The following is a 27,256-nucleotide window of genomic DNA, read 5'->3' as shown; positions in this document are numbered from 1 at the left end:
AGGCCATTTTGGAAAGTCCCTTCTCAGTGTTGGATTTGTCTTTCTACAGTTCAACTTTGGCCATGCTATACCTATTTGTTCATAATCAGCAGTATCCTTCCCCTTGAAAGCTCTTTTTCCTACCCGTTGCTTACTGTCATATGTGTTTTTAGCCAGCCATCAGAATATTTCCAAGGCTTTGTTTTACTAGGCAAGATTTTTAAGCTCTACTAGCAGGATCATCTTCCCCAGGAAATCCTAGAAGCTGTTCTTCCTTCTGCTTCTGTTTGAAATAATTTTTGTTGAGAATGACTAATCAGAATTATTCACAATATTACGTATGAGATTTCATCTGTGATGGTGCAATATTACTTTTTCTTTTCCTCTTATAGAAAATTCTCTTGATTCTCTCCGATTTATTTTTTAGAAATTCATCTTATGTGACCCTGAATGCTCAAAAGTTCCTCTTCTCCTCCTGCCCCATTTCCAATGGGTGAGTTCCCATGGGGGGGAAAAAAAAAAAAAAAAAAAAAAAGCAATTCTTGGCACTAAATTTTACATATGTGACTCTTATGTGAGATCTCATTTCATCCAAATTTCAGAGGTCTTTCAGTATGCTTTTGTAAAACCCTGATCATTCTGTCCTTGTGCTATCAGCAAATTTCATCCAAATGTTCTTTTTATTTATGCCAAGTCCACGAAATCAAATATGAAACAAAAACTGACCTGTGTTAGTAATCCCTTTTCTCTATCAAGATGAACAGGATGGTGTAGCTTTGCAAGACAATAATATAAAAAGTCTCCTACACCCTCAGAATTGGAGTTGGATATGAAAAAGCAAAGTTTTTCTTAATTGTTCTCTGTAACCTCCCCTGATCCAACACATCCACTAATTCTTTCACAGACTTCCTGATTCTCACACACTGAAAGACTCTCATTTATACTTTTCATTCACTTCATTGTTTGCACTTCAACTCCCTATTCCAGCTTCCATCCTAATTATTACGTGCTGCAAATTCAAGCTTCTGTCTACTGTAAATTTTGAAGACTCTCTTGCGTGACTCCAGGTTTCTCAGAAATTATAACTTAAGTCACACAGGTATCCTGCTTTTCTTTTGATCCACAGAGATGCTTGTCATCCAAGACTATTATTATGCCTGATATTATATGTATGTGCAGCACTTCTAAGGATTTTAATCTTTTACTATTAACTCTGATGCCTGGTTCTCAGTCAGGATGCAACAGCACGAACTGCTCATTAGTGTGAGCTATTGCGATCAAACTTTGTATCCTGTCTGCATTTTCACACCGCCTGCTTTTGAAGTGGCAGACAGTTAGTCAGCCTCCCTGCGCTTCAGTGTTTGTGAAATGTAGGGGCTCTGTGAAAAGCGAATTGAGGTGGTCCCACATTCACTGCTTCACGGCAACCTCTGTCCACACATACAGGCAGACTGAGCTTTTCTAGCTGCCAGTCCTGGGATGTGAGACCACAGCTTTTCTTCCTTGGCACCACTGCCAAATATGAAGACCAAAAGTATCATACACAAAACGGGTTCCTTTACGGACAGCTACTAACTGATCTTTTGGTTTGTTCATTCTAACTAACTTAAACTTATAATGCAATTCTGTTGTTTCAATACAGGCAGGAGCAGTATCCAGCATCCTCTCTCAGAGCTATTTTAATTCTGCAGGGCTAACAAGCAAGAAAAACAGTAAAAATTATTTCAGTCACTCAGGTCAGAAGATTAGTCAGAACACACCTAAGCAACTTAACTGCTGAGTAAGAAGGTACCTTTCTACGTACAGCTTTTCAGAGGAAAATCACTTTGTCACTTTCCTATATATTCATTGAGTCCGTAGTAACATAACATCTGTAACCATAGATCAGCGGGCTTTTGGGCCCAAGAATCTGCTATTCATTATCAGTTTGCGTAACTACTGAAATGTCTCATTTGCGAGTACTTTGTAAGTCTTAACTAAGTAGTGTCACTTAGTAAACCTTGTGATTCAGTAAAGTGCAATTATCATGGAGATATTTTCTCATGGACATCTTGTTGGATGTTTCACACTGAAAGAAAAGCTGTATGAAATGAAAATGAATGTTGAATACATTCAGTTCATTCACTGGCATGCCTGCAACTTCTCTCTTCCTGAGAACACTCCTCCAGCCCCAACCCAGCTGCTCTCTGGCCTTACGAGCACCCACGTTGCACGGGAGTCTGCATTTAAGCATCACTCACTTGTGATGCTGACTCTATCTGATCTGACTTCACCCTCCAAGCTTTTCAGCTGGAGTTGAAGCTCCAGAACAAGATTCCCATTCGGACCACTTCTAAACCACAGGGAACCCATAGCAAGGGGTGCCCTTCAAATAGGGCGTTTGACCTCGGGCAGACAAGAATCTCCTGATGATGACCCTTGGGAATGAGCCCTGCCCTGGTACCCACCTACAGCCACTACACCTGTCTGAAGGACGGAGGGAAAAGCTGGTTGCCCAGCTTTAAACCTTTGCTATAAAGAACAAGAGGCCACTTGCAGAGACCTAAAAGGTGGAGAGTTCCTACAGAAAACAGGAGACCAAATACAGCAGAAAGACTTTATTAGTGTCCTTGCAGAAGGAAAGAACAAACCACCCGCGGGTGAGCAACCCAGGCTGGGATTTTCCTGCTTTTGGAAGGGGGTTTCTGTGTTAAAAGCACGCCGCTGCGCTGGGGCTCCTGAGGGCTTCGGGAAGGGTTTGTGTGGTGCAGCTCCTGCGCGAAGGCAAGGGGACACCCACGGCAGGATAACTCGTGTGTGAACTGTGCTTTTGCGTGGCCCGAGGTGTGCCTGCCCATCCTTATGGGCTGCATTTACTCCTTTATTTAGTGTTTGGTGTTACAACAGACACAGCGGGCGGCTGCGAGCCTCTGTGGCGACTGACAGCCTCCCCCCCCCCGCCCTGACAGGGCAGCGCCTTCGCGCCCCGGCCCGGCCACCGTCCCGCCGTGACGTGAGCGGGGGGGGGGGGCAACCACCCTACGGCGCATGCGCGCGCCGCCTCCCGCAGGCCGGCCCCAAGTGCGAGGGCTGGACCGGAAGCCGCAGCCCGCGGACAGGAAGTGACCCCTCCGCCGCCCGCCCCTCTCTTGCGGGCGTCCGCGCGGCCCTTTGTGAGTCACCTGACTGGCAGCGCCAGCCGGCCAATAGCAGCTCCCGGAGGGGGGAATGAGCCAATCAGGGCCGAGCTGCGGGCCGGCCTGGCCCTGCCTACCATGGAGGGGGGGGCCGCGCTGAGGAGCGAAGGCGCCGGCGGGCGGGCGGGCGCGCGAGGGGGGCGGGGCCGGGCACGCGCCGCGCGCGCGGCCCCGAGGCTCCCCGCAGCCCCTGGGGCGGCCGGGCCGGGCCCGGGGCCGCATCCGCAGCGCGCGGCCACGGGCGGGGCGGGGAGGGGAGGGGAGGGGAGGGGAGGGGCGGGGCCGCGCGCTCTTAAGGTGGCGCCGCCGCCGAGGGGCGGGGGGAAGGAGCCTCGCCTCGCTGCTGGGCACGCGGTTGAAGCGCTTCGTTATGTTGGGTGTCGTTACGCGGCGGTGCTCAGGAAGGGCTGAGAAAGTCCTCAGAGATGTAATAAATATACATCGAGACAGCTCTGCGTTGTGCTGGGCTGCTGAGGCGGGTGCTGGTTACCCGCGGAAGGAACGAACCCTCCGTCGTGTGCGAAGCCCGTGGCGTCTTGAAAAGCCAAAATATATCGGATATGATGTAAAAATAAGTGAAATAAGCTGCGTGAGGACTAGCTGAGTCGTTTTTCATGTCCCCGTCTGCTGTCCCCGCTCTTGTACTTGGCTTGCAGAGGCCCTGGGATGGGTCTTTCTGTGCTCAGAGTACCAGACGTGGCGATGGGGTCACGATCCGTTATCCTCCACGTTCCTGCAGCACGTAGCTGCCTCTGGAAGCCCCTTTTTGTATTTAATAGCATTCTCATATTTATCTCCTTTCAAGTAGCAGAGTAAGTCAATCACATCAGATCGTTTTTGCCTATAAAAAACAGAATATTTCAGACATCAACTTGTGGGAGAAGACAGTGGGCACAAATAATTGGGGAATACACGTGGGGTACCTGGAACGTGTTGAGTCCAGCTGCAGTTTTACAATGCTCCTGCAGCTGGCTGCAGGTCAAGCAACGCGCAGAGCCCACGCTCTGGTTCCTCCCGGCATGGTGATGCTCCTGTCGTGCCTCTCAGCAGGGTGATGAGCCCGTGCACCACATGGACACAAACCCTGGCAAGAAGGGCACTGGAGGACTTGTGGGAATAGCAGGGAGGAACAAAGACCATCTACCCCAAATTGAAATCCTAAGGGGAGGTAGAAAGCCATGGGAGTAGGAGCTGAGGTGCTTACCCAGAACTGGAGCAAGATGGGGGAACAACGAGAACAGGACAGGGCTCTGCCACGGCCTGCAGAGGTGAGGGCGAAGATGTGGATGTTGGCCCTTGGTAATGAGAGGGAACACTGTAATGGGATCTGTAATGAGAGAATAATACGGGTAAAGGGACAGGGAATCATCCTGGACAGAGAGAAGAGTAGGTAATAGCAAAGGGAGAAGAGCTCCCACCAGAGCTGCTGGTATAGAGGCAGAACAAAGGTTTGGTTTGGGAGAAGAGGGCACAAACTTCCTGACAGACTGGACATCGAGTGTTAGTTCCTGGTACGTCCTGAAATGAAGGCACAGGAGTTTGGCACAGGTTTTGACCTGTTGAAGGAATGCAAAGAGTCTCTGGTAGATACAAGAAAAAACGACGCCCTGCTAAAGTAGCAAGTCTTAGAGCAGCTGCTGAGCCATCAGAACAGTTTTCACATTACAGTTCACAGAAGAAAAAAATAAGAAAATTTGCTCAGAAAATAAACGTATTTCCCTCCCAGTGTATTCCATGTCCTGAGCTCCATGTTTCATAGCAGCGTTACTGCTTGGAGGGGTGCAGATATGAAGCTAGCCGTGGAAAGAAGAGATTGATTCAGAGATGGGGAGTCTTCCAGATGAGCGGTGGGGTGTTACAGGTTTGCGCATTTCAGGTTTCCACGCGTCAGTGGCCGGCCTGCAGCACTGGCCTTAGATTCAGGGGGATCTCATGCAGCATCTCTCCCTTCTCCCATGTGGCTTTTGGCATATTTCATCTGTTACCCAAATCACCTCACCGGGCAGCCCCCTGTGGTGTTCTAACGTTACGGGCAGCCCGTGTGCCCAGCGCCAGCCTCGCAGCGTGCCCAGGCGAGGCTCATCATTTGCAGCCAAGGGGGTGGAAGTGCGACAGCACGGCAAGCAATTGAGGGGGGATTTGTGTAGTGCTTTGGCCGGTTATAACGTGTTATGGGACTGCGGGGGAAACACAGCGCGAGCTTTGGGGACGCTCCTGTGGGAGGTTATGGAGGAACACACGAAGGCAGATGAGCGGGGACAGGGCTCAGAACCGGGCTGGGAGGGCTGAGGGGAGCGGGGCAGCGCCCGGCACGGCGCCCACACCCCGGGTAGGGCCGCGCTGAGGCGGCGGCCGCCATTTGGGAGCGGGGCCGGGCGGCGGCGCCTCCTTAACCCGCGTGAGGCGGGGGCGGCCGCGGCCGGGGGGAGCCGGAGGAGGCGGAGCGGGGCCGGGGAGGAGCCGGGGCCTGCAGCGGAGCCGCCGCCAGCAGCAGCAGCCGCGGGAGCGGCGGGGCCTGGAGGGACTCAGCGCCGCCCGCCCGGGCGCCCCCTCCCCGTCCCCCATCCCCCGTCCCCCCCCCTGCTCCGGCACCGGGGCCCGGGGAGCCCCCGGGGGCGCAGCCGAGGCCCGGCGGACGGCGGCGGAGGCGGGCGCTGAGCCCCGAGGGCCGCCGCGGCCTCCCGCGGTAGCCGGGGCCGGGGCCTGGGGGGAAGCCGGGGCCGGAGCTGCGGGCGGCTGGGCCGGGCAGGGCTGGGCCGGGCCGGGCCGGGCCGGGCTGGGGGGGACCCCCGCGGCCTGCCGGGGGTGGCGGGGATAGCCCCGAGCGGCCCCGCGCCCCCCCGGTGCCCGTCTGGGCGGTGAGGAGATTCCCCCCCCCCAGGCACGGGAGGAGCCGGCCCGCAGGAGGCACCCCGGGTGCCCCAGGGAGGCAGCGGGCAAGGCAGAAATAAGCAGGAGCCCCGGCTGCGTGTGCAGTGGTTTTGGTTATTTATCCCTGCTCGGGAGGGAGAGCACGGGTAAATTTAGGTGCCTCCTCTTCCCTTTTCCAGCTGCTGCTGGCCGCTGGAGGTAAAGGTGATTTGCAGTACTGACCTACCCGATCCCCCGCCGTCCCAAGGGAGATCCCGCCTTCCCTAACCCCAAGGGGGTTTTCTCCAAGTGTTCGCTGACCTCCCGGTTACAGGGAGGGGAAAAGGCAGAGATCCCCGATAATACCCACAGCGTTGGCAAGAATTATTTCACAGAAAGTGGTCCCGCCACCCCCAAGGACAAGGTGCACCTACAGGAAAAAGAAGAGGGACTTCCAGGTAGGGAGGCCATTGGAGATCAATTTCCCCAATCTGACAGGCGGCAAGGAGAAGAAAAGGCAGTCTCCCGGGGGAACACCCCTTTGGTGTTCAGCTGCCAAAAGGGAGAGAGGATCTCCATCCAGGGATAAAACCAGCAGTTTTAGGGAGGTGACAGTCCCAGGCAGATTGTTATAATACCCAAGATTCTGATTTAATCTGCAACCCCCACGCCCTCGAAATATTTCTTGAAGAAGCTCTTGGAATAACTGACAGCAACATTCTGAGGATGGGTCTCAGAGAAGTGTGAAGAGCAGCACCCCAGAAACCAGCACTGAAGATAATCCACCTCCCTCCAGAAGAATCTTCCAGTCAGAGTGAGTGACCGCATTATATCACCTCCCTATTCCTATCTGTCCTTCTCTTTTGCTTTTTATCTTTATTTTCCATGTCTCTTCTCTCACCATATCTTCTTTCCTTTTAATCTTTTTTTTTTTTTCCTCTCCTGTTGTTTCTGAACCTTTTCCAAACCTTCCTATGGCTGTTTTTCTCCATCTCTTGTCATTTTGCGATCTTGTACCCTATGTGTAATTGATCTGATGCCTTTCCTTGCTATTTAGTTTATTGGAGACCTTAACCTTAATTAATTGTAAGAAACCTTGCTGTCCTCTCCCTTCTATTTTATTGCACTGGTGCATTAATCCTAGGCTCAGCCTTCATCATCTCTGGTCTGGAGTGAATTTCTTCCATTCAGGGGTCATTGAGAAGGATAATACTGCCCAAAAAGTATCGAGGAGGTACAGACGGTGATTTGCAGTGCTAGTGCCCAAGGATGCCTCCGTGGGGCTGGAGTGGCAGTTGTTCTCCTTGCGTGCCCTCCTGTGCAAATAACGGTGGGGATAAAATCACCGTGGGATGCAGACCTTCCTGTGCTTGGGATCTGAACGTGCAGGTCCCGCGTGTCCTGCTGTACCTCGGGGCTGTGGGGTGGACGCTGGTGTGAGTGCCCTTGGGAGTGGGATCTGTTGTGCTCAGGGGCCTAGGAATGAAAAATCACGGTAGTGCTAGTGGGACCTGCTCTGAAAGTCAGAAGAAGCCATTCTGCTGCTGCCAGTCTTGGTGCATGTTGTACGCTGTGCTCACATGAAGGGTAACCCTGGTGCCGTCGCGAGCCAAGCCGGCTGCTGTCTGTAGACAAGACAGTTAATTTCCAGCCCCAGATGACTATTCTGACAGCAACGTGATTTCCTGAGAAATCGAGTCCAAGGGAGGCTTCGTTTCAAATGAAGTCAAAGCAGATCCCTATAGCAGAAGAACCAAACCCATGGGTACCTCACCTGAGGTACTTCTATTTGTGTTCTCCACTGAGACAGCAGTGAGGAAATCCAAGATCAAAGGGCCCTTGACCAGGACAGGAAGCCTTGCAGTATGCATTTCACAGAACAGTGAGCAGGGAAACCCTGAAGAAAAAACGTGGCCAGTGAGATCAGACAGGGGATGATGCCTCCAGGTTCCTCCAAAACAATTCCCCATTTCTGCAGGGAATTTTGACAGTTATCCATAGCTTGAGAAGGTGCTCCTTGCGAAGGGGAGACTGAACCCAGAGGTGATGTATATTCAGAGTACTGTTAGATGCCCTCCTACCTGTTGCCCTACAGTTATGCAATCAGCCTGTTTTGAGTACAGTGTTATCTAGCGCAAGAGAAGAGATAACTGAGGCATTTTGTCCTTTGTACATTCAAGGGGGTAACTGACTTCTCATGCTCTAGAGGTTAAATTCAAGGGGGTAGCTAACTTTTCATTCTCCAGAGGCCAATTTACCTTGCTCTGTCCCCATCCTCACAGTAATGACTTGACATTTTTCAAGTGCTTTTGGCTCTGATGGATGCCAGGGCGCTTTACAGAATATATGTGCCAGCCTTACAGAATTCTGCTTTCCTGCAATGATTATTTTTGTGTGTGTATATATATATTTGTATATGTTTCCCTTGGTTATTATGATTTTTTAGTTTGTATCAGAGCCTTTTTTTTTCACAACAGACATCCAGGGCAGAAACTCATATGCTGTAGTGTAATTGTTGGCTATTTATTTGGTAATTGCTGACAGTGCATTCGGTGCTGACTCAGACACACAAAATTAAGACAATCTCTGCTCTGAAGATCTTGTAGTCTGAAATACAACTATACAAAAGCCAGGACAGACTGATAAAATCGAGGGAGGGGGTAATCTTTTGGGAGCATAGGTTTTCCGTGGTGATGTTGGTGTTTTCATCAAACGTTTATCACAGACTGAAATGCAGCTTCCTCTGAGGTGGAACACTGCAGCTGTTTTGCATCATTTATTTTATTCAGAAGTATCCATGAAAGAAAAATGGAGAATATTGCCTTCATAAAAAGTGCAAGGTACTGTATAGACGCATTTGAATGGAAGCACTATGTCTTTAAGCGTTTACATTAAGAATATTAAACATGAACACCTAAAATTAGACTTCTGAAACCACATTTAGGTACCTAAGTAAATAGCCTAATTTTCCTAAGTGCCCAGGAATGTAGAGTTGACTTAACAGAGGCAATGAAGTCTTCACTGTACAGAGACACTTAAACGCATGTGTATGGATTTGTAAGTTTAAATTTGGTCATTCATCATTCCCAAAGTTGACTGTTAAAGTTGAAGCAGCGTGATTCTGCCCCGCGTGTGCTCCACTCTCATCTCAGAACTTCATGTCAAGCCCTAAGGTAAAATGCAGTGAGAAGGTCTGGAGAGTTATGTCAAAAGGATTAAATTACTGAAAGGTTAGGAGGTTATATTAATGTTTCAGTATGTGTTCTGTAAGTTCCTTGGATTTTTATCTTGAAATCTGGTTCTGTAGGCAAGTGTCTAGGGTAGAATAAAGAGTCAGACAGCTTCAAATGAAAGAGAATAAATGATTTTTAAGGAGTTCAGATATCATTTCCCAGTCCAAGATGTGGTTGTGACTATACTAGTACTTATTTTTTCAATAAAAATGCAGCTGAATGCCTATGTCTCTCAAGAAGGTCTTTTCTCATCCCAGAGGTACTGGTATCTTCGCTTACTACGTCCTGCTGTAAATTTCAGCTGACCTTTGTAGTGGGAGATTCGGTCTGCATCACAGTCTGGATCTTTGGCCCTTCAAGTGTCAGAAAAGAAGTATGGTTAATGGCAACTGTGATATGGACAGCTGTCTCTCAAGAGCAGGGCTGAGATGATTATCTCATTTTACACAGCTGTCAGACAGGAATTACATCTCTGTCATTAGCAATCAGAAGATGAGATGCTTTTGGACTCGCTTTTCCATTTGCTTTCCCCAATTTTGGGATTGTAACCAGTGACTTGAGAACAGAACCCTCTGTGCGCTGTGGCACTTCATTTGCAGAAACTGTTGCCATGTGATGCTTTAATTAAATAATAATAATAAAAAAATGTTTCTAGCACTTCCAGAAGACAACTTGGAAAGTGAGGGTAGTGCCCAGATTGACAGCCCAAAATTGTTACTTCCAAAATGTGTGAATTCTCCAGTTGTGTCAATACTGAAGCCTAAAGGGAAGTATCTGAACCCCTGTTTTGCTGGCTGCTGTACTCATTATTTTATCAAGAATATCCCGCTTGTGTTCAACTGCAAAATGCTTATCATTTTTATAGGATTTAACATTGATACTTGCTACCTACTGTGCTGTTGGTGTGTCCTCCTTCTGAGGTGTATGTGATGAACATAAAAATCCATGGCATACGTCTACTCTGCCCTTAGTTTTTCCATGTTTTAAGGCATCCTCTGAGTGTATGTTACTGGGAGAGGGCAAGCATGCTGCAGTACGTTTTCACAAAGAATGAGCTGCAAAATTTTCATTTTACCTTTGAAAAGGAACATGCAGAATACTGGGAGCGTTTCAGAATGCAGAGAACAGAGCGTAGGACCCGTTACAGGTGTGAGCTGTGGTGCCTTGCCAATATTTGGACCAGCCAGCTGTTTTATCCTCCTGTCTTTGACTGCTCCATCCTCTACCCCGTCCTAATATGACCCTTTGAGTCGGTGCCTTAAAGGCAGAAGACACAGATGCTGCGAGCTGCGGACCTCGTGAGCAGTTTCCTGAATCCCATCCCTGGCTTCCCATCATTGTGTCATAGTCAGTCTCCTCTCCTGCACCTTTAAGGCCCAGCGTGTTTCCACCCCATCTACTTTACTTTCACTTCCTCCTACACCCCAGTACTCCTCCCAGTTCTCTCTGTACTGCTCTTTGCATCTCATTTTCCTTACTGTCCATTTGTCATTCTCTCTTGTGGCCCTAGAAGCCTGAAACACTGCTTGTCTCTCCAAAGAGAAGCATTCCCTATGTCCTTTAAAGTTTCTTTACTATCAGGAGTCCTTTCTTAACCTGTTTCACAGATCTCATTATTTCTGCACCTGTATTTCACCATTATTGCACCTGTATTTCAATCTTTTTGGCTTTTGTTAGATTATATGCTTGTGGATAAAGTTTTCCTTTTTTTTTTTTTTTTTTTGCCAGAGTTTATCTCAAGAAGCACGTTTTATACAAATATAAAATAAATGAAACTCTGTTCATCTGAAAATGTCTAGGTCAACAAAGCTGGGGAATGGTACTTTGTCTCCCATGTTCCTTTCCTTCCCCTTCCTTTCTTCATGTTTTTTTTCTTCAAGGTTTTATTTGGTTGGAATGAGAGCCCCTTGCACTGCAATCTCTGGTTGCTCCCAGCACCTCAGGAGCTTGGTTTTGAGTTGGTGTGAACAATTTGTGCAAGGCCCAGTGCCTCATTTCTGATCCGATCTCTCTAAGCTGGTCAGTTTACTTGACATGAAGTCAACAAATAAAGGCATGTGTGTTTTTGTTTGGCCTTTCTAATGTATGACAGAGACTGAGTAATGAGCGAGAGATGAGTGAGAGCTTTTATACCTGGAGGAAGAAGTATTTGCTTTTTATTCTTTACATTAGCAATTCAAATTTTGTTTATGCTCTTTGCTGTGTAAAGGCTGTGGCTGATGATGAGAAACATATACATACTGCTAAAAGTTCAAATCTGAATAACTGGGAAGGAATCTGGACTGCTTGTTGTCATCAGTTAAAGGAGCAAAGTTTGTGAATTCTCAGTTTCCCTCCAAAAAATTAAGTAAAAAAAATATTAAAATAATCTGCCTCCCCATCAGTAACTTGCAGACAAGAATGGGCAAACTATTAATTCCCTTTGAAATTCCCTTTCTCTCCACCTGAGCAAAGCAGACAGGGTTTCAAGGTTGAAAGCTGGCGTGGGCGTGCTGTGTGCTCCGCGTGGCTCTGCTGCTGCTCTGCTGGCTGACCTGGCGCCGCGTGCTCCTCTTTGCACAGCTTCCTATTGACGCTGGAAGAGGGAATCGGGAATCGTCCCTTCCAAGGGTTCCAGAGCGTGAGGAGGAGAAACCCTTCGTGAAGGCTGGGTGTTGTTATTGGTGTTCTTCTTCCTGTCGATTACCTTAATTGCGGTGTGAAATTGAACTCGACGCCTCTGCGTGCTGCTTTGCTTGGCGCTGAGGAGCAGTGGCAGCACGATGCCCCTGGTCGTTCGTGTTTCGTGGCAGGACCCACAAAGCCAGAACTGAAGGGTGACAGATCCTGTGCCGTGTCAGTAGCCTGGGATTGTTTTTAAAGTTGACTTGAGTATAGATACTCTGACTGCCTTGAAGAGTCTCCTTCTAAGATCTCTAGTGACCTTTTCTTGGCCAGGTCTCAGGGTCTGTATTCCATCTTCATCCTTCTTGGCTTCCCTGCTGTTTTTGACACTTGATCATGCCCAGTCTTGAAATCTTGTCCTCCTTTGACTTTTGTGTCTGTATTTTCCTGGTTTCCCTCCTGCTGTTCTAGTTACTTATTCAGTTACTTCTGTACTAGGCCATTTACCTTCCTCCATTTATTTTTTCATAAGTTAGACACACAGACCCACTTCTGGCATGCTCTCCTGGCTTTTTTTCACTTTCTTCATGCCAGCAATATTACATTATGCATTTCAGCATACCACCTTAATGTCTCATTTTTTTTTTTTAATGATTTGCTGATAGCTCAAAATTGCTGAGACCAGGATGAAACTCCAGAAATCTCCCGTGAGATTTCCCTTTGTTTCCTGCTTTCCTCTGTTGCAGCCTCCCACAGTTGGACCCTAGTTGGACGTGGGTTTTCTCCGAATCGCACTGTTATTTTTACACTTACGATACAAGACCTCGTCCTCCAGTTTCATGCCCTTAATCTGCTGCTTCTTTCTTAGTTACCTCTTTGGGTAACCCCTATGCTTTCTGTTTTGCTTGCCATCTCAGCTACTGCTCTCTCTTCTTCCTGGCCTTCGACAACTCTTACTTTCCCCGAGTCTTGTCAAAAAGACAGTTGCTGAAGCAAAACCTCCTGGCATTTTTAGTCAAAGCATTGCCACCTCTCCTCCCCCTCAGTTCTGCCCGTTGGCCATCGTGCACCACGTAAGGTCACAGCTTCTCACCCCTCCTCTGAGGGGCCTTCCACATTTATGCCTCTCCCCTATCTCTTTCTGCCTTTTATTGTGTTGTCCTTTGCTCTCCAGCAACACAGGCATGACGCTGTGCCTTTCCATTTCTTGCGTGATCATCCCTTCGCATTCCTCCTCAGCTGACTCATACCTTGATACATATAGGAGCATTGCCAGCCAATAGAGGCGAGACAAACTGGAGGTTACTTATTTACATATTTGAAAATTATTCCGAAGGCCTTGCCGATACTCAGATGTAGCTGGGTTATTATTGCATGTGTCCTCCTCTCCCAGGCTGCTCCTGCGAACGGGACCGATTACAAAAGTAAATACAGATAGTCATAAGCGAAGGCACATCTCGGAGACTGGGAAGGTCAGAGCTGGAGCAGAAAACATTTATTCAGAACAGCAAGGTGGCAGCTGTGGTAAGCGTGTGTGTGGAAGAACGTGGCTTCTTTGTGAGTCTGTAACAGCCCGAACAGGAGGCTTGGTCTGAGGATGACACACAGAAAGTAGCACTTCGTAGGTAGGATGCAGAGTGCCAAGTAGCAGTAATAGCATTTTAAGCTAGAAGAAGGAACTAATGGGTGTACATCCCTTCTCCTGTGGTACGTGGAATCCTTTTGATGTTCACACTTGCTGAAAATCCTTAAAAGTTGTGCACCTGGCTGGAGGCTGTCAGATGTCTCCTGGAAGACTGTTCAATCACATTAGTTCAAATGAACAGCTAACAAAGAAGTGAAAAAGGATTGTGTTTAAAGTTGTGCTTGAGACATAATTTGTGAACTTTACACAGGGCTACGTGATTCATCTGATCAATCTACAACTGAAATTTCATCTGTACTTTGCTTCCAAGCTCTTCTTTAACAACTTTTTCTGCAGTGCTTTGGTAATCTCAACTCTGGGAGCATTTCCTGTGCTAGGTGGTACTCCACTGATCTGTACTTGATACCAGTTTCCTTGTTCTCTATGAATTCAATGCAAAGTCGGTGCTTGATACTCATTTTCTCACAAGGTCAGTGTGGGTTGTGGCTTGTTTCAGCAGCTATTGCAGAATTCGTATGGACTAATGTCTTTTTCAGTGGTTCAGCTTTTGGTGAACAGGCCACTTGCAGTCAGATTTTCATTTTTTACTGACAGATCCATTTTTTAATGTGAATAAGAACACATTTTTTTTATTTACAAGTGCATGTTGCATTTTTTTAACCTGGGTTTTTCTAGCTGTCTTTGCAGTGATGTGAAGATCTTCTGAACAAGGTACTTTGCATGCTGATCTACTTCTGATTGTCTCTAATTTCAGAGACAATCTGTGTGTCATATCAGTGTTTGCATATCCTGTACTGAAGCTTTACTACGGGATATGATTCTGATAGGCAGCTAAAATCGAAATCCTTCTTTTCAAGCTAGGTGCTTCCATGAAGCTGGGGGAGAATACCTTCTCTTAAATATGGTTTGTCTACCTCCGACTTCTGGGTTTCCAAGGGAAACCTTCGTTCCAGATATGTGCTCATGAATTTGAACTATTTCCAAAAACAATACCCAATACCTTTTTCAGTGTAGGACTAATTGTTCTGTTAATATTCGTGCCAAAAGATTTCTCCTACCTTCCTGGCATGTGCTTAGAATCGTGCTCCTGTTTCCAATGGTAAGATGTTGCGTAGTGGTTCTGAAGGTGGAGGGATGCTGTAGAGATCCTTCTGCTGGGGTGATCTATTTTCATTGTGCTGCTTCAAATTTACTTGGTTTGCTTTTACTTTTACTTTTTTTTTTTTTTTTTACGTAATAATGGGACATTTGGCTTATTATTAGAATAAATCTTTTATGATGGTCTTACTACAAATAAAGTAACTTTTAGCTCAGAAGTATTTTAAGCATGCCACTATTCTCAATATCATTTGCTGTTTCTTTTAACAGGTGTTACATATTCCCCACTCTCACTTGCACAGCACCATAAATAAGCACACTAATCTTAACTTTGAACACATCTTCAGACTGTCTGAGGGCTTTCTGCAATGTTTGCTGAGCGTTTCTCTGCATTTCTGTGGCATGTTTATGTAGCAAGTGACAAAAGTCTTTTGACTAGTTGGTCTTACTACTAAAATTTAGATCAAACTGTTTGAGCCTGTAAAGATGCTGTTTCCCTTGACATGATATTTTGGATGTTGGCTGTAATGCTATCTATTGATAAGTTTAAATATGCAGGTCAAGTTTTGTAAACTGTATCTTCCTGCCAGTTTTCTACAAAAATTAATACATAATAACTTTTCGTAGTTCATATCCATATAGCTGTGTGCTTTTAGATGACAGTAACTTCCTTTGGTTGAAGCCTTTTTTTTCCTTTGTAGCTCATGACTAGTGTGAGCTGTGTACACTCTATTACCACACCTCCAGTCCAATAATTTATTGGCAATAAATTATTAGCTTATTAGTTTAATTATTGTATTAATTTATTTTTTGTGCTTGTTATACTGCTCCCAAAGAAGGGAAGGGTGGTTCTAGGGTATGATGGTTTCTGCTACCTCTTTGCCACAGGGACTGCTTTCCTCCTTTTATAGGTACTGCAAACAGAAGTGTGCTTTCTAACTGCAATGCTTTCATTTTTGCCTGCTAATATAATAACACAACCCCTGCCAGTCCTTCCAGGTTAAGTTTCATTTATGAACAATCACAGAATGGTTTGGGTTGGAACAGACCCTAAAGATCATCCAGTTCCACCTCCGCTGCCATGGGCAGGGACACCTCCCACCAGCCCAGGTTGCCCAAAGCCCCATCCAGCCTGGCCTTGGGCACCTCCAGGGATGGGGCATCCACAGCTTCTCTGGGCAGCCTGGGCCAGGGCCTCACCACCCTCACAGTGAATAATTTCTTCTGTATATCTGATCTAAATCTCCCCTCTTAACTTAAAACCATTAACCCTTGTCCTATCACTACACCCCCTGACACAGAGTCCCTCCCCTGTTCTCCTGTAGGCCCCCTTTAGGCACTGGCAGGCCGCTGTAAGGTCTCCCCAGAGCCTTCTCTTCTCCAGGCTGAACAACCCCAGCTCCCTCAGCCTGTCTTCATAGGAGAGGCGCTCCAGCCCCTTGATAATCTCCAGCTGCTTAGTAACATTGATAAAGTACATTTTTTATTTTCTTTTTGTCAAAATAAAAGCTGTTTTCTCATGCATTCTCATATGTTACTTTCTTCCTTAATTTCAGAGGTAGTTTAGTCTAATTGGCATCCTGCTCACCTTTCTGTTTCAGTGGTCAAGTTGTGCTTTTTTATCTTTCTTTTTTTCTTTTTTTTTTTCTTCTCATGTTGATGTTTGTTTGCTAAATACCCCAGAAGTGACGTTTATGTCAGATTATATTAGATGGATACTGTCAGCACTGGATCTGTGCTTCAGGCACCTCAGTAGAAGTGATCTTATTTTTACAGGTGTTCTGCAGCAATGTGTCTCACTACTTGGTAGTCTGTTTTGTGTATCTTCCTTCTCAAAGTTTATGTTGAGAAAATTAGATTGAGTCTCCTTTGAGTGTTTCACCAGCAGTGTTTCATTGGATTAGAATAGCAGGAGGAAGAAAAATAAAGCAACAGTGAAAAGTAAATTTAGAAAGTAAATCCACAGATCTGTTGTAGAATATGCATTATCTATAGGCTGTGTATGGTGTAGTTTCATTCATTGCTTCACCCTCTACTGAATGGACAGCCTTTGGGCCCTGCCTTAGAGAATATTTCAGGTTATAAATGTTAAGTGATTGCACACAGTGTTGCCCCTCAGAGTGTTGTTCCTCACTGTTCAGATCTTTCTTCCGTTCCTGATACGTAAGTAGTAGTGGCACAAGGTAAGGGCTGACTAAGAACAAGCTTTTGCAAAACAGCAGGGTAGGCACAGTACACATTTCTGCAGTCCAGCAGCAGGTATGGTACAATCTGACAGACAGAAAGCTGGCTTACGTTTCCAACCTGAGGTTCAGTTTGTGAGCTGCAGATACTCACAGTAAGGCAGTAGCTTTCCTGGAGTGCTGCAGTGAAGTGTTACTAGTCCTGAGGGAATTAATGGTTTTTAACAGGTATTCTGTGCTAGGATTTTCTTTAATAGGTCTTCCTTATGAATCAGACAGGTTCTTGTGTATTTAGCTGCAGATCTGAGTTGGTGCTTGGCTGTTGTTTTTGTATCTCTGATCTGTCTTGACTTGGTCTTGTGCTGGAACTAGTTAGTACTTGAGGAGTGCAGACTGTGCAGTCAGTTTCCAGCTGCTGATGGTGGTTATGACTGGCTACCTTACAGCTGATTTTTTAAAGTCAACCAAATATATAAACCGATAACATTTACTTCTGTACATGCAAAATGGGAGATCATGAATTCTGGTCCTTAACTGTCTTTTTATTTCTTTGGAGTTAAATCTGTCTTGCTAATATGGTAGGATTTTTTTAAACACCCTTGTTTGGTTCAGTATGTTTGTTAGTCACTAGTTGTTGTTTTTTTTTTTTTTTTTCTCTCTCTTTGAGTGGGATTATAAAAAAGGAATTTGAAAGGAGAATTGTCAGGCAATGAACTGGGAAGGCGAAGATGAAAGAACCATCATCTGCTGACGTTTGGCTGTAGCGGTGTTGTGCTGTACCATTAAGTAGTGTCAAGCTGGTGTACGGCTCGGCTCAGATGAATGAAAATACACAGCACAAATTATAGCAAGTACTACTGTTATAGTAATTTAGTAACAAACTATACCAAATTATTTTTGTGTCAACATTGTTCTGGAATTGCCACCGTACCTGAGGGTTTGACTGTGCACGAATGCTACAGATCCTTTACTGCCAGGATACAGATTTATTATTCCGGCAATATGATAAAGTTTAAGCTTGGAAAAACAGTCTTATTCCACTGCCTTGAAATATCACAGGTGATTGCTTTCATGTCTAAAAGTCTTTCTGTCCAGAATTACTGTCTGGTGTATGTATTCTTAAAGAGCTGCTGGATTTTACTGAGAAGTAGTTGTTTCAATATGGGTTGGTTAGTGCATATGCATACATATATTAACATACATATATATTTAATCATATATATAGTTAAAGTTTAAGGATTTTGTTTTCTTGTTAAAATGTTTTATAAACCAGAGAATGGAAAAAAATAATCAGATTCTTAGTGTGAAAGTGATGGGACCCAATTCTAACCTTGCTTGTCTCCCTGACAGATATTTTACACAAATACAGTAGTGCTTGTACGTTTGAGAGTTGGTGTGTTGGTATCAACTTTGCATTTTACTTCATAGCCAGTGAAGTAGAGCTAAATGCTCTACTGATACAAGCTGGGCAAATCTGAATCTTTAAGAAAACTGCAGTGTTTTGTGTTGTTCCATATTTTTTTTTCTTTCATTTTGGTATCTCAATCTGTTATAGGTTTTAGTAGCTTCATTTTCTTGATATGTGTTTAAGAAAGGAGGTGTTAGCTGTAACTTGTAACTATTTTACTTTTGATTTGTATTGTTAGCACAACTGATATTTCTGGATTAATGCATATGATAAGATGATGTGTTCTCCGATTGCATTGTGAAAAATTGAAATCTTTATGAGGCACACTTAGAAAATTCAACATTCATCTGACATCAGTTCATGTTTGTTTCCTCCCATGTTGATCAACCTAATACTTGTTAGTGAGGGCTGTCCAAGTGAAGTTACCGTGCAGGTCTCGCTGTGTTTCCGTTCGATGTCAGCAGTCCCAGCAGCCTTTGTCCGTGTGCCCAAAGCTGTGTAAAAATGTATTGTTGCTTTACCCTTGGGTGATTTGGAAAGGAATAATGCTGCTTTCTGTTTTTTAAAAATGCCTGAGATTGGCCCCTCTTGGTTGAACTATCTACGTTCAATAAGCAGTAACGTTAGCAGGCTGCATGGTGTGAAGCCTTCTGCAGCTCTGATCACTCAGCTGCAGAGCAAGCAGTCATCGCTGTCATCTGTGGCAGATGAGCAGATAGATAAGTTAGTAGCAGTTGGGCTTTTCCTTTCCTCCACAGGCAGAGAAATGTTTCCACCCACTACAGATACTGCAGTGGTGCAATTTTACTTTTCAATCCATGCAGGCGCCGGGGCGTGAGTGGTGACGCTGGGAGGTGTTTCCTCAGCCCCGCGTGCTGGCGCAGCTGCTTGCGGGTTTTGTTGGTGTGCTGTGTAGGTGGCCCGGGCCTGAAAGGTGTCATGTACGCATGAAAATGTGCACGAAAACGAAAGGTTTGGTGTGTAGGAACGTGTCGAGGTGTAGGCTTTGTGCATTCCTCTGTACTGTGAGGGCACATCGGTGCAGAAGTGTGAGGTGGGTCAACAACTGGCCGAATGGCTGGGCCTTGAAGGTAGTGGTCAGTGGTGCAAAGTCTGGTTGGAGACCAGCAGCTGCCAATGAAGCCCAGAGGGCAATACTGGGTGCAGTCCTGCTTCATGTTTTAATTAATGATCTGGGTGAGGTGGTGATGACACAGAAATGGGGGGAGTGGTTGACTCACCAGAGGGCTGCACAGCCGTGCAGGGGGATCTTGACAGGTTGGAGAGGTGGGCTGACAAGAACCTCATGAAGTTCAACATGTTCAAAAGTGCAAAGTCCTCCATCTAGGGAGGAACAACCCCAGGCACCAGTACGTATTGGGGACGCTCAGATGGAAAGCACCTCTGCTGAAAAGGACCGAGGAATCCCGGTAGACACCAAGTTGAACATGAGTCAACCATATGTCATTGCTGCTACGACAGCTAATTGGCTGCATTAAGCAAAATACCACCAGCAGGTCAAGAGAGGTGATCGTTCCCCTCTGCTCAGCACTGGTGAGGCCACACCTGGAGCACTGCGTCCAGTTCTGGGCTTCCCAAAACAAGAGAAATGTTTGAATACAGAAAGAGCCCCACAGAGGGCTACCAGGATGATCAAGGGACTGAGCACCCCTCCTATGGGGAGAGGCCAAGAGACCTGTGACTGTTCAGCCTGGAGAAGAGGAGGCTCAGGGGGATCTCAGCAATGCCTATAGATACCTGATGGAAGGGTGCAAAGAAGGTGGAGCCAGGCTCTTCTCAGTGGTGCCCAGTGCCAGGATATGAGGCAGAGAGCACAAACTGGAACACAGGAAGCTCCCTCTAAGCATCAGGAAACACTTTGCCACTGTGCAGGTGAGATCTCCTTGGAGATCTTCCAAGGCCACCTGGACGTGGCCCTGGGCAGCGTGCTCTGGGTGTCCCTGCTTGAGCAGGGGGCTTGGACCAGATGGCCTCCAGAGGCCCCTTCCAGCCCTAACCACTCTGTGGTTCTGTGTAACACACGTGGTTGTGGGGCAGAGTGGGGAGCTTCTGTGTCAAAATGCTGGGTGCATCCACTGCGTTATTGTAAAATGCCTATTTTTAGAATGAGTGTCTGTAATGCTCCACCAGAGTATTGTATCATACTCTGCATGAGTACTCAGATACTCGAATGAATGAATATCTATTTGCGCGTCTCCCTTTCTCATCTGATCTGCTCAGATGAGTGATGGACTTGTGTGGGGGGTGTTGACTGGTGAATCTCTCCGAAGCAGTGCGTGTTCACACTAGTCTGCTCTCTGACATGTAGGCATGTAGTTAATTTGTTACGTGAGCATGTACAAAAGAGCATGCATGTCTTTAGGCATTTAACTTTTGTATGTACTAGTGAGATACGGGGTGGTATCATCAAATCCTCCACAAAGATTAATTTCCAAAATGAAAGATGCAGAACTTGCAGCCCTTCAAAATTTTATTTTTATTTTTGTTCAATGATTAAGTGCAGAGCAGTGCAGGTTGTGACCATGGAAACTACCTCAGTCCAAACGAATGATGCTTCTAATTGCAAGTAAGAATAATGATCTTTCTGATGCCCTGACTACTTCAAAAGGCGGCATATAAGCTTTTTGTACTGTGTACAAGTTCATCCGTGTTTATGCTATTGAATATTTTATTCCTATAAAATATTTAAGTAGGAAACCCTGGCTACAAGTGCTAGTCATGTTGGACAGGTGTGTTTTAATTTTTTTGTGGGGGTTAGGGGGGAATATGTAATATTTATGAAAAGAAAGATCCTGAGTCTGTTTCTGCCCTGTGGGAAATTTGTAGTGTGAGCTCAGATAAGTCAGTTTTTCTCATGTCTCAGATTTGGGCAAAATATTTGCTTGTTATTTTGTGAATTCAGCAAGATTTAATACAATCAAAATTGTATGTATGTTTAGGAAAAATGGGTTATGGTAGGCAAAGCTTTAACTATTACAAGCTTTATATAGTCTGTTCCACCTCGACATGGTAGATGTAATTATCTATATATAGTATTATGCATGATCTTGGTGTTTTAAAATGAGATATGTAATCCTAGCCCTAAGGAATAGGATTAATTATAATGTCACCTGATGCAAAAAGACAGAGTCGGCCTTAGAGAGAAATTAATTTCTCCCCAAATTAAGATAGTCACAGTCCTGACTTTTCCAGGTGATCTTAATTAGATCATCAGATCCATTGTGGTTTGGATATGGTGTGAATGAGTGGGTATTCCCTTTTAGCCACGATCTTCCTCTTACATGACACAACAAACCTACTGTATTACAGCTAATCTTGGTGAAGGCCTCAAGGTTATATTACTTAGGTAGTAAAGGAATGAATGTGATGCAGCTGCTGAAGAGGGTCCCTGTCCTTTGAATAGATCTTGGCTCTTTACCTGAGAACAGTTGGGATGCTCTGGATAAGGCTGTGCTAGCAAAATTATCATCAGTGCTGTCCTAGCAAGAATGGTCCTCCTGGAGACGTAGTGGTAGGCCTTTTTGGATGATTATATCTGTCTGAATAATGTATGCAAAGCAGGATGATCTTCACTCAGGTATTTTGTGATAGGGGAAGAAGTAGAGAAGGGGAATGCAAACGGATATTTCTGTTGTTATGGTTTACCTTGTTTGTATATGAGGAGTTCTCATTGTGCTTTTTGTTCTTCTCACAGATACACCTGCTTCCAGCACCATGGCCTCTGACCTGGAAAGCAGCCTCACCTCCATTGACTGGCTCCCACAGCTTACTTTAAGAGCTACTATTGAAAAACTGGGGGGTTCCTCACAAGCAGGGCCTCCAGGGGCTGCCCGAAAGTGTCCTCCAGGCTCACCAACTGATCCCAATGCTACTCTGAGTAAGGATGAGGCTGCAGTGCATCAAGATGGGAAGCCACGTTACAGCTATGCCACTCTGATCACGTATGCAATCAACTCGTCGCCTGCCAAGAAGATGACACTCAGTGAGATCTATCGTTGGATCTGTGACAATTTTCCCTACTACAAAAATGCTGGTATTGGTTGGAAGGTAAGGACTTCCATAGCTAAAGTGCCCTTTCCGTCTAATAAATGGATGTTATTTTCTTAGTTCTATGCCAAATGTGCTCACTGAGCAAAATGAAGAGAAACAGATGTGAAATTAAGTTGACCATTTGGAAGAAATGAAGAGAGACGGAGGTCCCATTTTTTTTCTCAGATTTTTGTTGCGTGTACGTGGTGGCCCTTACAAAGAATCCTGGGGAAAAGAGGGAAGAAAATCACCACAAAAAAACCAACACCAACAAAAAGAACCCACAAAACCCACGTTACTGCCAGTCTCTGCATCACGCTGATACTATTTTCACTGTACCTTTTGTATTTGTATAGGTGGTTCAGCCCCAGTTACTCAGCCTATTCTATTCCTCTCCTTTCCTAAGCTTCTGTTCTGCTGCATGGTGGGTATATGTAGTGAGGTTTGGCTTTTGAGTATACGCTTCCCTTCCGTTTTCTCTACCCACACCTGAGCATACACAGAAGGCTGTACGTTTTTGTTGTAGCACTTACCTGTACCTCTCAATTTCTCTTCAGAACTCGATTCGTCATAACCTCTCTCTGAATAAGTGTTTTCGAAAAGTGCCTCGACCGAGGGATGATCCTGGGAAGGTAAGAAATCTGCACGCTCCTGGGCAAGACATTTTAAACTGCAAGGAATAAGCAGGGGTTGCTCTTTCTAACTCATGACTGGAATTTGAAACCTAAAGTGCAGGCAGAAATGGAAGCAGTAGTAAGATTTACTGCTGCACTTGGCTACAGAAGCATTTGCTTAAAGGGAACCTGTAAAAGGGCCTAAATGGTTTTAGCACTTTTTTCTTATCTGTGATCTTCTGTTAACTTTAAATATAATGGAAAAGGAATAGTGTTAAGTGTACTTTTTCAGTTTTGTTTCTTATTTTTCTTCATCTATATTTGTTAAGTGTGGGTCTGGTCCAACCTGTTCTGTTACGAAAGATTTTAGTGGCTGGTGGTGCATGGCAGGATTATGACATGACATCATGGTTCATGGAGGCAAGATCCAGGGAAGTGAGAGCAGAACTACTTATGTAGACTGCAGACAATTTGGCATTGGGGGAAAAAAATGTCATGATCAGGTAGTTCAGATCTGTAGAAACCAGTTACAAGTAGCAGTCATGAATTTATTAATTTGTTGTGTTAGTAAAGGCTGATAAAGTCCTGTTAGTACGTAACAACTGTAAAGGAGAGTTGCTAGCAAAACCAAGACATGGCAAGCAGATATTGTTACTTTTACAAAAGAAACAAGCAGAAGAAGATGGTGCGGATGAGAAACTATGCATTTAGACAGAAAGCTTTTATTTTATTGATTTATTTTAACTTTCTTCCATCCCTCAGCATCCTAAAGTTGCCAGGCCTTTGTGCAGGCCTTTTCAGGTTATATTTGAAGGACTAGGTGATGCTCAGTTGGCATCTAAAAATTGAAGTAAGGTCTCTGGAGACCACTGCTCAAAATGCTATTGATTATATGGCTTATTCCAGGGAACCCATCCTGACTTCAGAGTACGTGTTTGAAGGTGCTCATTGACATTTTGGGCTGGGTTTGTAATGATAACCCATCCCGTGCTTGTCACTGATTATTCAGGTTCAACTGGAGGTCAAAATAAGTTAAATCACACCCTAGAGTTCTGTGTATGCTGCTTCAGAAAACAAAAAACTGACATAATTATAGTCTATTTCAGGTTGAAAGGGACCACAGGAGGTCAAACACCACTCTTCCCCCGCCTCCCAGCTTATCAGACAGGACACGATTGGGTTGTTCAGGCCTTTGATGGGCACTTGTTTAAGCAATGCACCACCATCATTTATATCTGATTGGAATTCCTCTTGATATAACTTGTGTTTGTTGCATCTTATTCTATGCATATCTGAGAAGAGTTTGGGTTTTGTCATCTTAAAATTTCATCACATAGTTGAAGACAGTGGTTGGATTTCCTTAGCATTCTCTTCTCCAGCCTAAACAGATCTGTCTGTGTGAACTGCTTGTACGTGGTGTATTTTAGTCCCCTAGCCAACATGGTGCTCCTCCGTTGGATGTATTCCTGTATGTCAGTGTCTGTCTTGCCTGGGAGGCCCCCAAGAGGGCACAGTACTTAAAGTGAAGTCTCACAAGCACGGGAAAAGAGATCCTTCTCGTTCTTTCTGCCCAGTCTGAACACTGAGCTGGTCCTCATTAGTCAATTAAAAATAACATGCTTTGAGGAAGGTACTGACGGGGGGCGTACAGGCCCAAAAGAGTTGGTCTGTCTCGGGTCTAAAACATCTTTTGCTCTTCTTGGTGTCCTGTCTCAAAGTGATGGAAACGTAAAGCATCCTGCCTTCCACCTGTAGCACCATACCTCATTGTTCAGTACAACACGATGCAAGAGAGCAACCTCTGTTTCCAGCACCCAGGCCTTAGTTGTCTGATACTCAGGGTGGTCCAGGTGGTCCTAATGTTTAGTAAATGCGGCATTTTTTGAGGCAGTAAATCCCTGCTGCAGGAAGCACTCTGATTTAATACTGCAATAATTCACCACTGGGTCTTCTTTCCAGGGCTCATATTGGACAATAGATACGTGTCCAGATATATCTCGCAAGAGGCGGCATCCTCCCGATGATGACGTGAGTGTTACTCTTTCCTGACAGCATGGAGCAGGAGGGGGAATCCCCCTTCTTGTTCCAAGGAGTCCTTCCAGCACTAGATAATGCTGTCATTTTGGGGGTAAAGTGTGCACACTGGGGAAACAAAGGCTAGAACGGAATGAATTAACGTGTATCTTGCTGAGTGGCTGTTGCTGCTGTTTGGTAGCTAAGTTAATAATGCTTAAAGTCCTTCATCCTGTCTTTTTGGTGATTAAGGCCTAGTCCTCCTGTTTTCTAAGCCATGAACAACAGTGGGGGGAGCTGGCTTCCCATCTGCAGTTTCACTTCTCCATCTGTTTTTGATTTGGGCTTCTTTTCTCCTTCTTCCCCCTCCACAGATACCACAAGACTCCCCAGAGCAAGAGGCAAGCAAGAGCCCCCGAGGTACTGTTCCAGTCAGCACAGAAGCCTCTTTGCCATCTGAGGCCACCCCTCAGCTGTCACTCCAGAGCACTGCCCCCATTGCCAACTACAGTCAGGTGAGCAGTGGAGAAGAGGACAGAAGCCTTAAGCAGTGTGTGTGTGGGGAGGGAAAAATAAAAGGAAGGGAAGAAGTTAATCAGACAAAAAATAAGGAGGAAGTGACATTTAAGAACGGGTTGGATGTTGGAGCCAGTGTGCTATGGGGGGTGGCTGGTTAACTTCTGTCAAGGAAAATGGCATTTGGGATGGTCTGCTGGGATATGAGCTAAGTGATAAGAGATAGCAGCGCATGTTCTACCTGTAGGTAGTGTTTGGATCCCTGTCAGAAGTTACAAAACCTAGTACAAAGCCAAGGCCTTACTTCTGTCGCGTGTGGTCCTTTTAGCAGGCTGCAGGACCTGTGGATGTTGCCTCTACTGTAGCGGGGGGGCAGGGCCGTGAAGGGGCCGACGTGCCACCCCCGCTGTACAGTGCCAACCATGACTTCAAGTTCTCCTACTCTGAGATCAATTTCCAGGATCTTAGCTGGTCCTTCCGAAACCTCTACAAATCCATGCTGGAGAAATCATCTTCCTCTCAGCACGGTGAGTAACAATATGTGACACATGGGGTGGGCAGGTACCTGCCTACACAGTCCTTGTTCGCTGATCTATCCTTACGCTTTCAGGTCTTTCTTCTTTTAGAAGCCTGTGCAAACAGACTTTCCTTCTTTGGCAATTAGTTCTTGGTTTGTAATTAGCTCTGCCAGGAGCAGATAAGAAATCTGCCTGCCCCTTCTCTATTGCTCCCCACTCATTCACTCAGAATAAAAAGATTATGATTTAAAAATACCTTGTGTTGATAGAAAAGCAAATGCTAAAATGGTAGAAGCGTAGAGAAATGAAGTCCTGAAGAAAAGTGTGTCTGAGAAGTATTCACAATCTGACAAGCTAGAAACTGTAAGAAGGAGGGTGTTGTTGCATTTAGGCAGTGGAATTTCCCCCAAAAGAGAATGGAAGGTCGTCACTGTGAAGATCTTTTAAAAGCAGATTTTGTACGAGACCTTGGAGAATTGAGCTTTGTGGGGAAGAAAGAGCCTGCAACTCCATTCATAGCTCACATTTCTGTGACTGAGGAACCAGCCAGCAGAGGGCAGAATCGCTGTAGGGATGAGATGAGACCTGTGTTTCTGCAGAAAACACTTCAGGAAAGTCTCCACTTGCTGTCCCTATCCTTAAACATTCTTCTGAATACTAGCAGGAAGGAATATACAATTAGATGAGCATTTCACTTATGCTGTCAGCCGTTATACAGCACAGGCAGAGTTTGCTACTCTGCTACTTTCAGGAGGAGCCTCTTGAAACTTGTAGCTTCAGTAAAATAACAAGCTATTACATTTATTACTTTCATCATGCTGGCACTTGAGATTACTGGTAGTACTCTGTTGTATAAGATGTTGTACAATGAGAAAGATAGAAAAATGCAGAGAAGAACCTTGACTCACTTGTGTGCCTTTGTGAAAGTTCAGCAGTGGTCTGTTTCTCAGTTCTTCGGCTGTAAGATAGTCTAGGAAAAGTTGCAGTTTTTGAGGAAATTGTGCTGGCAATTTTAGAGTTAAGATGTTAATATTGACCCTTTTGTTCCATTACAATTAGTAGGGTGGTCTAAGGGTTGATTCTGGGTCTAGTGAAAAACTGAGGCTTGCTTGCAGATGGTCAAGTAAGGAATGGATAGCTCAGGTAAGTGGCCTTTCACTGTGACTGTTCTCAGAAGTCCAAGATGTAAGGGGACAATGAACTGGGGAAGCAGACATAAGAGGCAGCAGGAGCTCCTGATGTGGGGAAGAATGGAGAACACCTGATGCTTTTGAACGTAGATTATGTCTGAAATGGAAGAGGATAGAAGCGACACACACAATGAATTGGGAGGAATTAAAGTAATAAAATCAATTTCATAGAATCCATA

At 45.5% G+C, this 27,256-nt stretch overlaps 1 protein-coding gene across 2 annotated transcripts in view; it reads left to right on the top strand.

Moving 5' to 3' along the window:
* Positions 1-5,624: 5,624 nt before the first annotated feature.
* The window catches only part of FOXJ2 (forkhead box J2), a 30,099-nt gene continuing 8,467 nt past the window's right edge, over positions 5,625-27,256 (top strand). The window contains exons 1-6 of one of the 2 annotated variants that reach the window (XM_084287447.1): positions 5,625-6,819; positions 21,892-22,244; positions 22,784-22,858; positions 24,800-24,868; positions 25,228-25,368; positions 25,701-25,896. In XM_084287447.1, coding sequence (XP_084143573.1) covers positions 21,912-22,244; positions 22,784-22,858; positions 24,800-24,868; positions 25,228-25,368; positions 25,701-25,896 — 814 coding nt within the window. In that variant the 5' untranslated portion in view covers positions 5,625-6,819; positions 21,892-21,911. Of the gene's footprint in view, positions 6,820-21,891; positions 22,245-22,783; positions 22,859-24,799; positions 24,869-25,227; positions 25,369-25,697; positions 25,897-27,256 lie in introns of both variants that reach the window. The other variant, XM_084287446.1, reaches the window with a different exon arrangement.

The sequence above is a fragment of the Netta rufina genome (assembly GCF_964035555.1).
Source record: "Netta rufina genome assembly, chromosome: 1".
Lineage (NCBI taxonomy): Eukaryota > Metazoa > Chordata > Aves > Anseriformes > Anatidae > Netta > Netta rufina.
The sequence above is the reverse complement of the archived record's forward strand: the minus strand, read 5'-3'. Positions and strand labels throughout refer to the sequence as shown.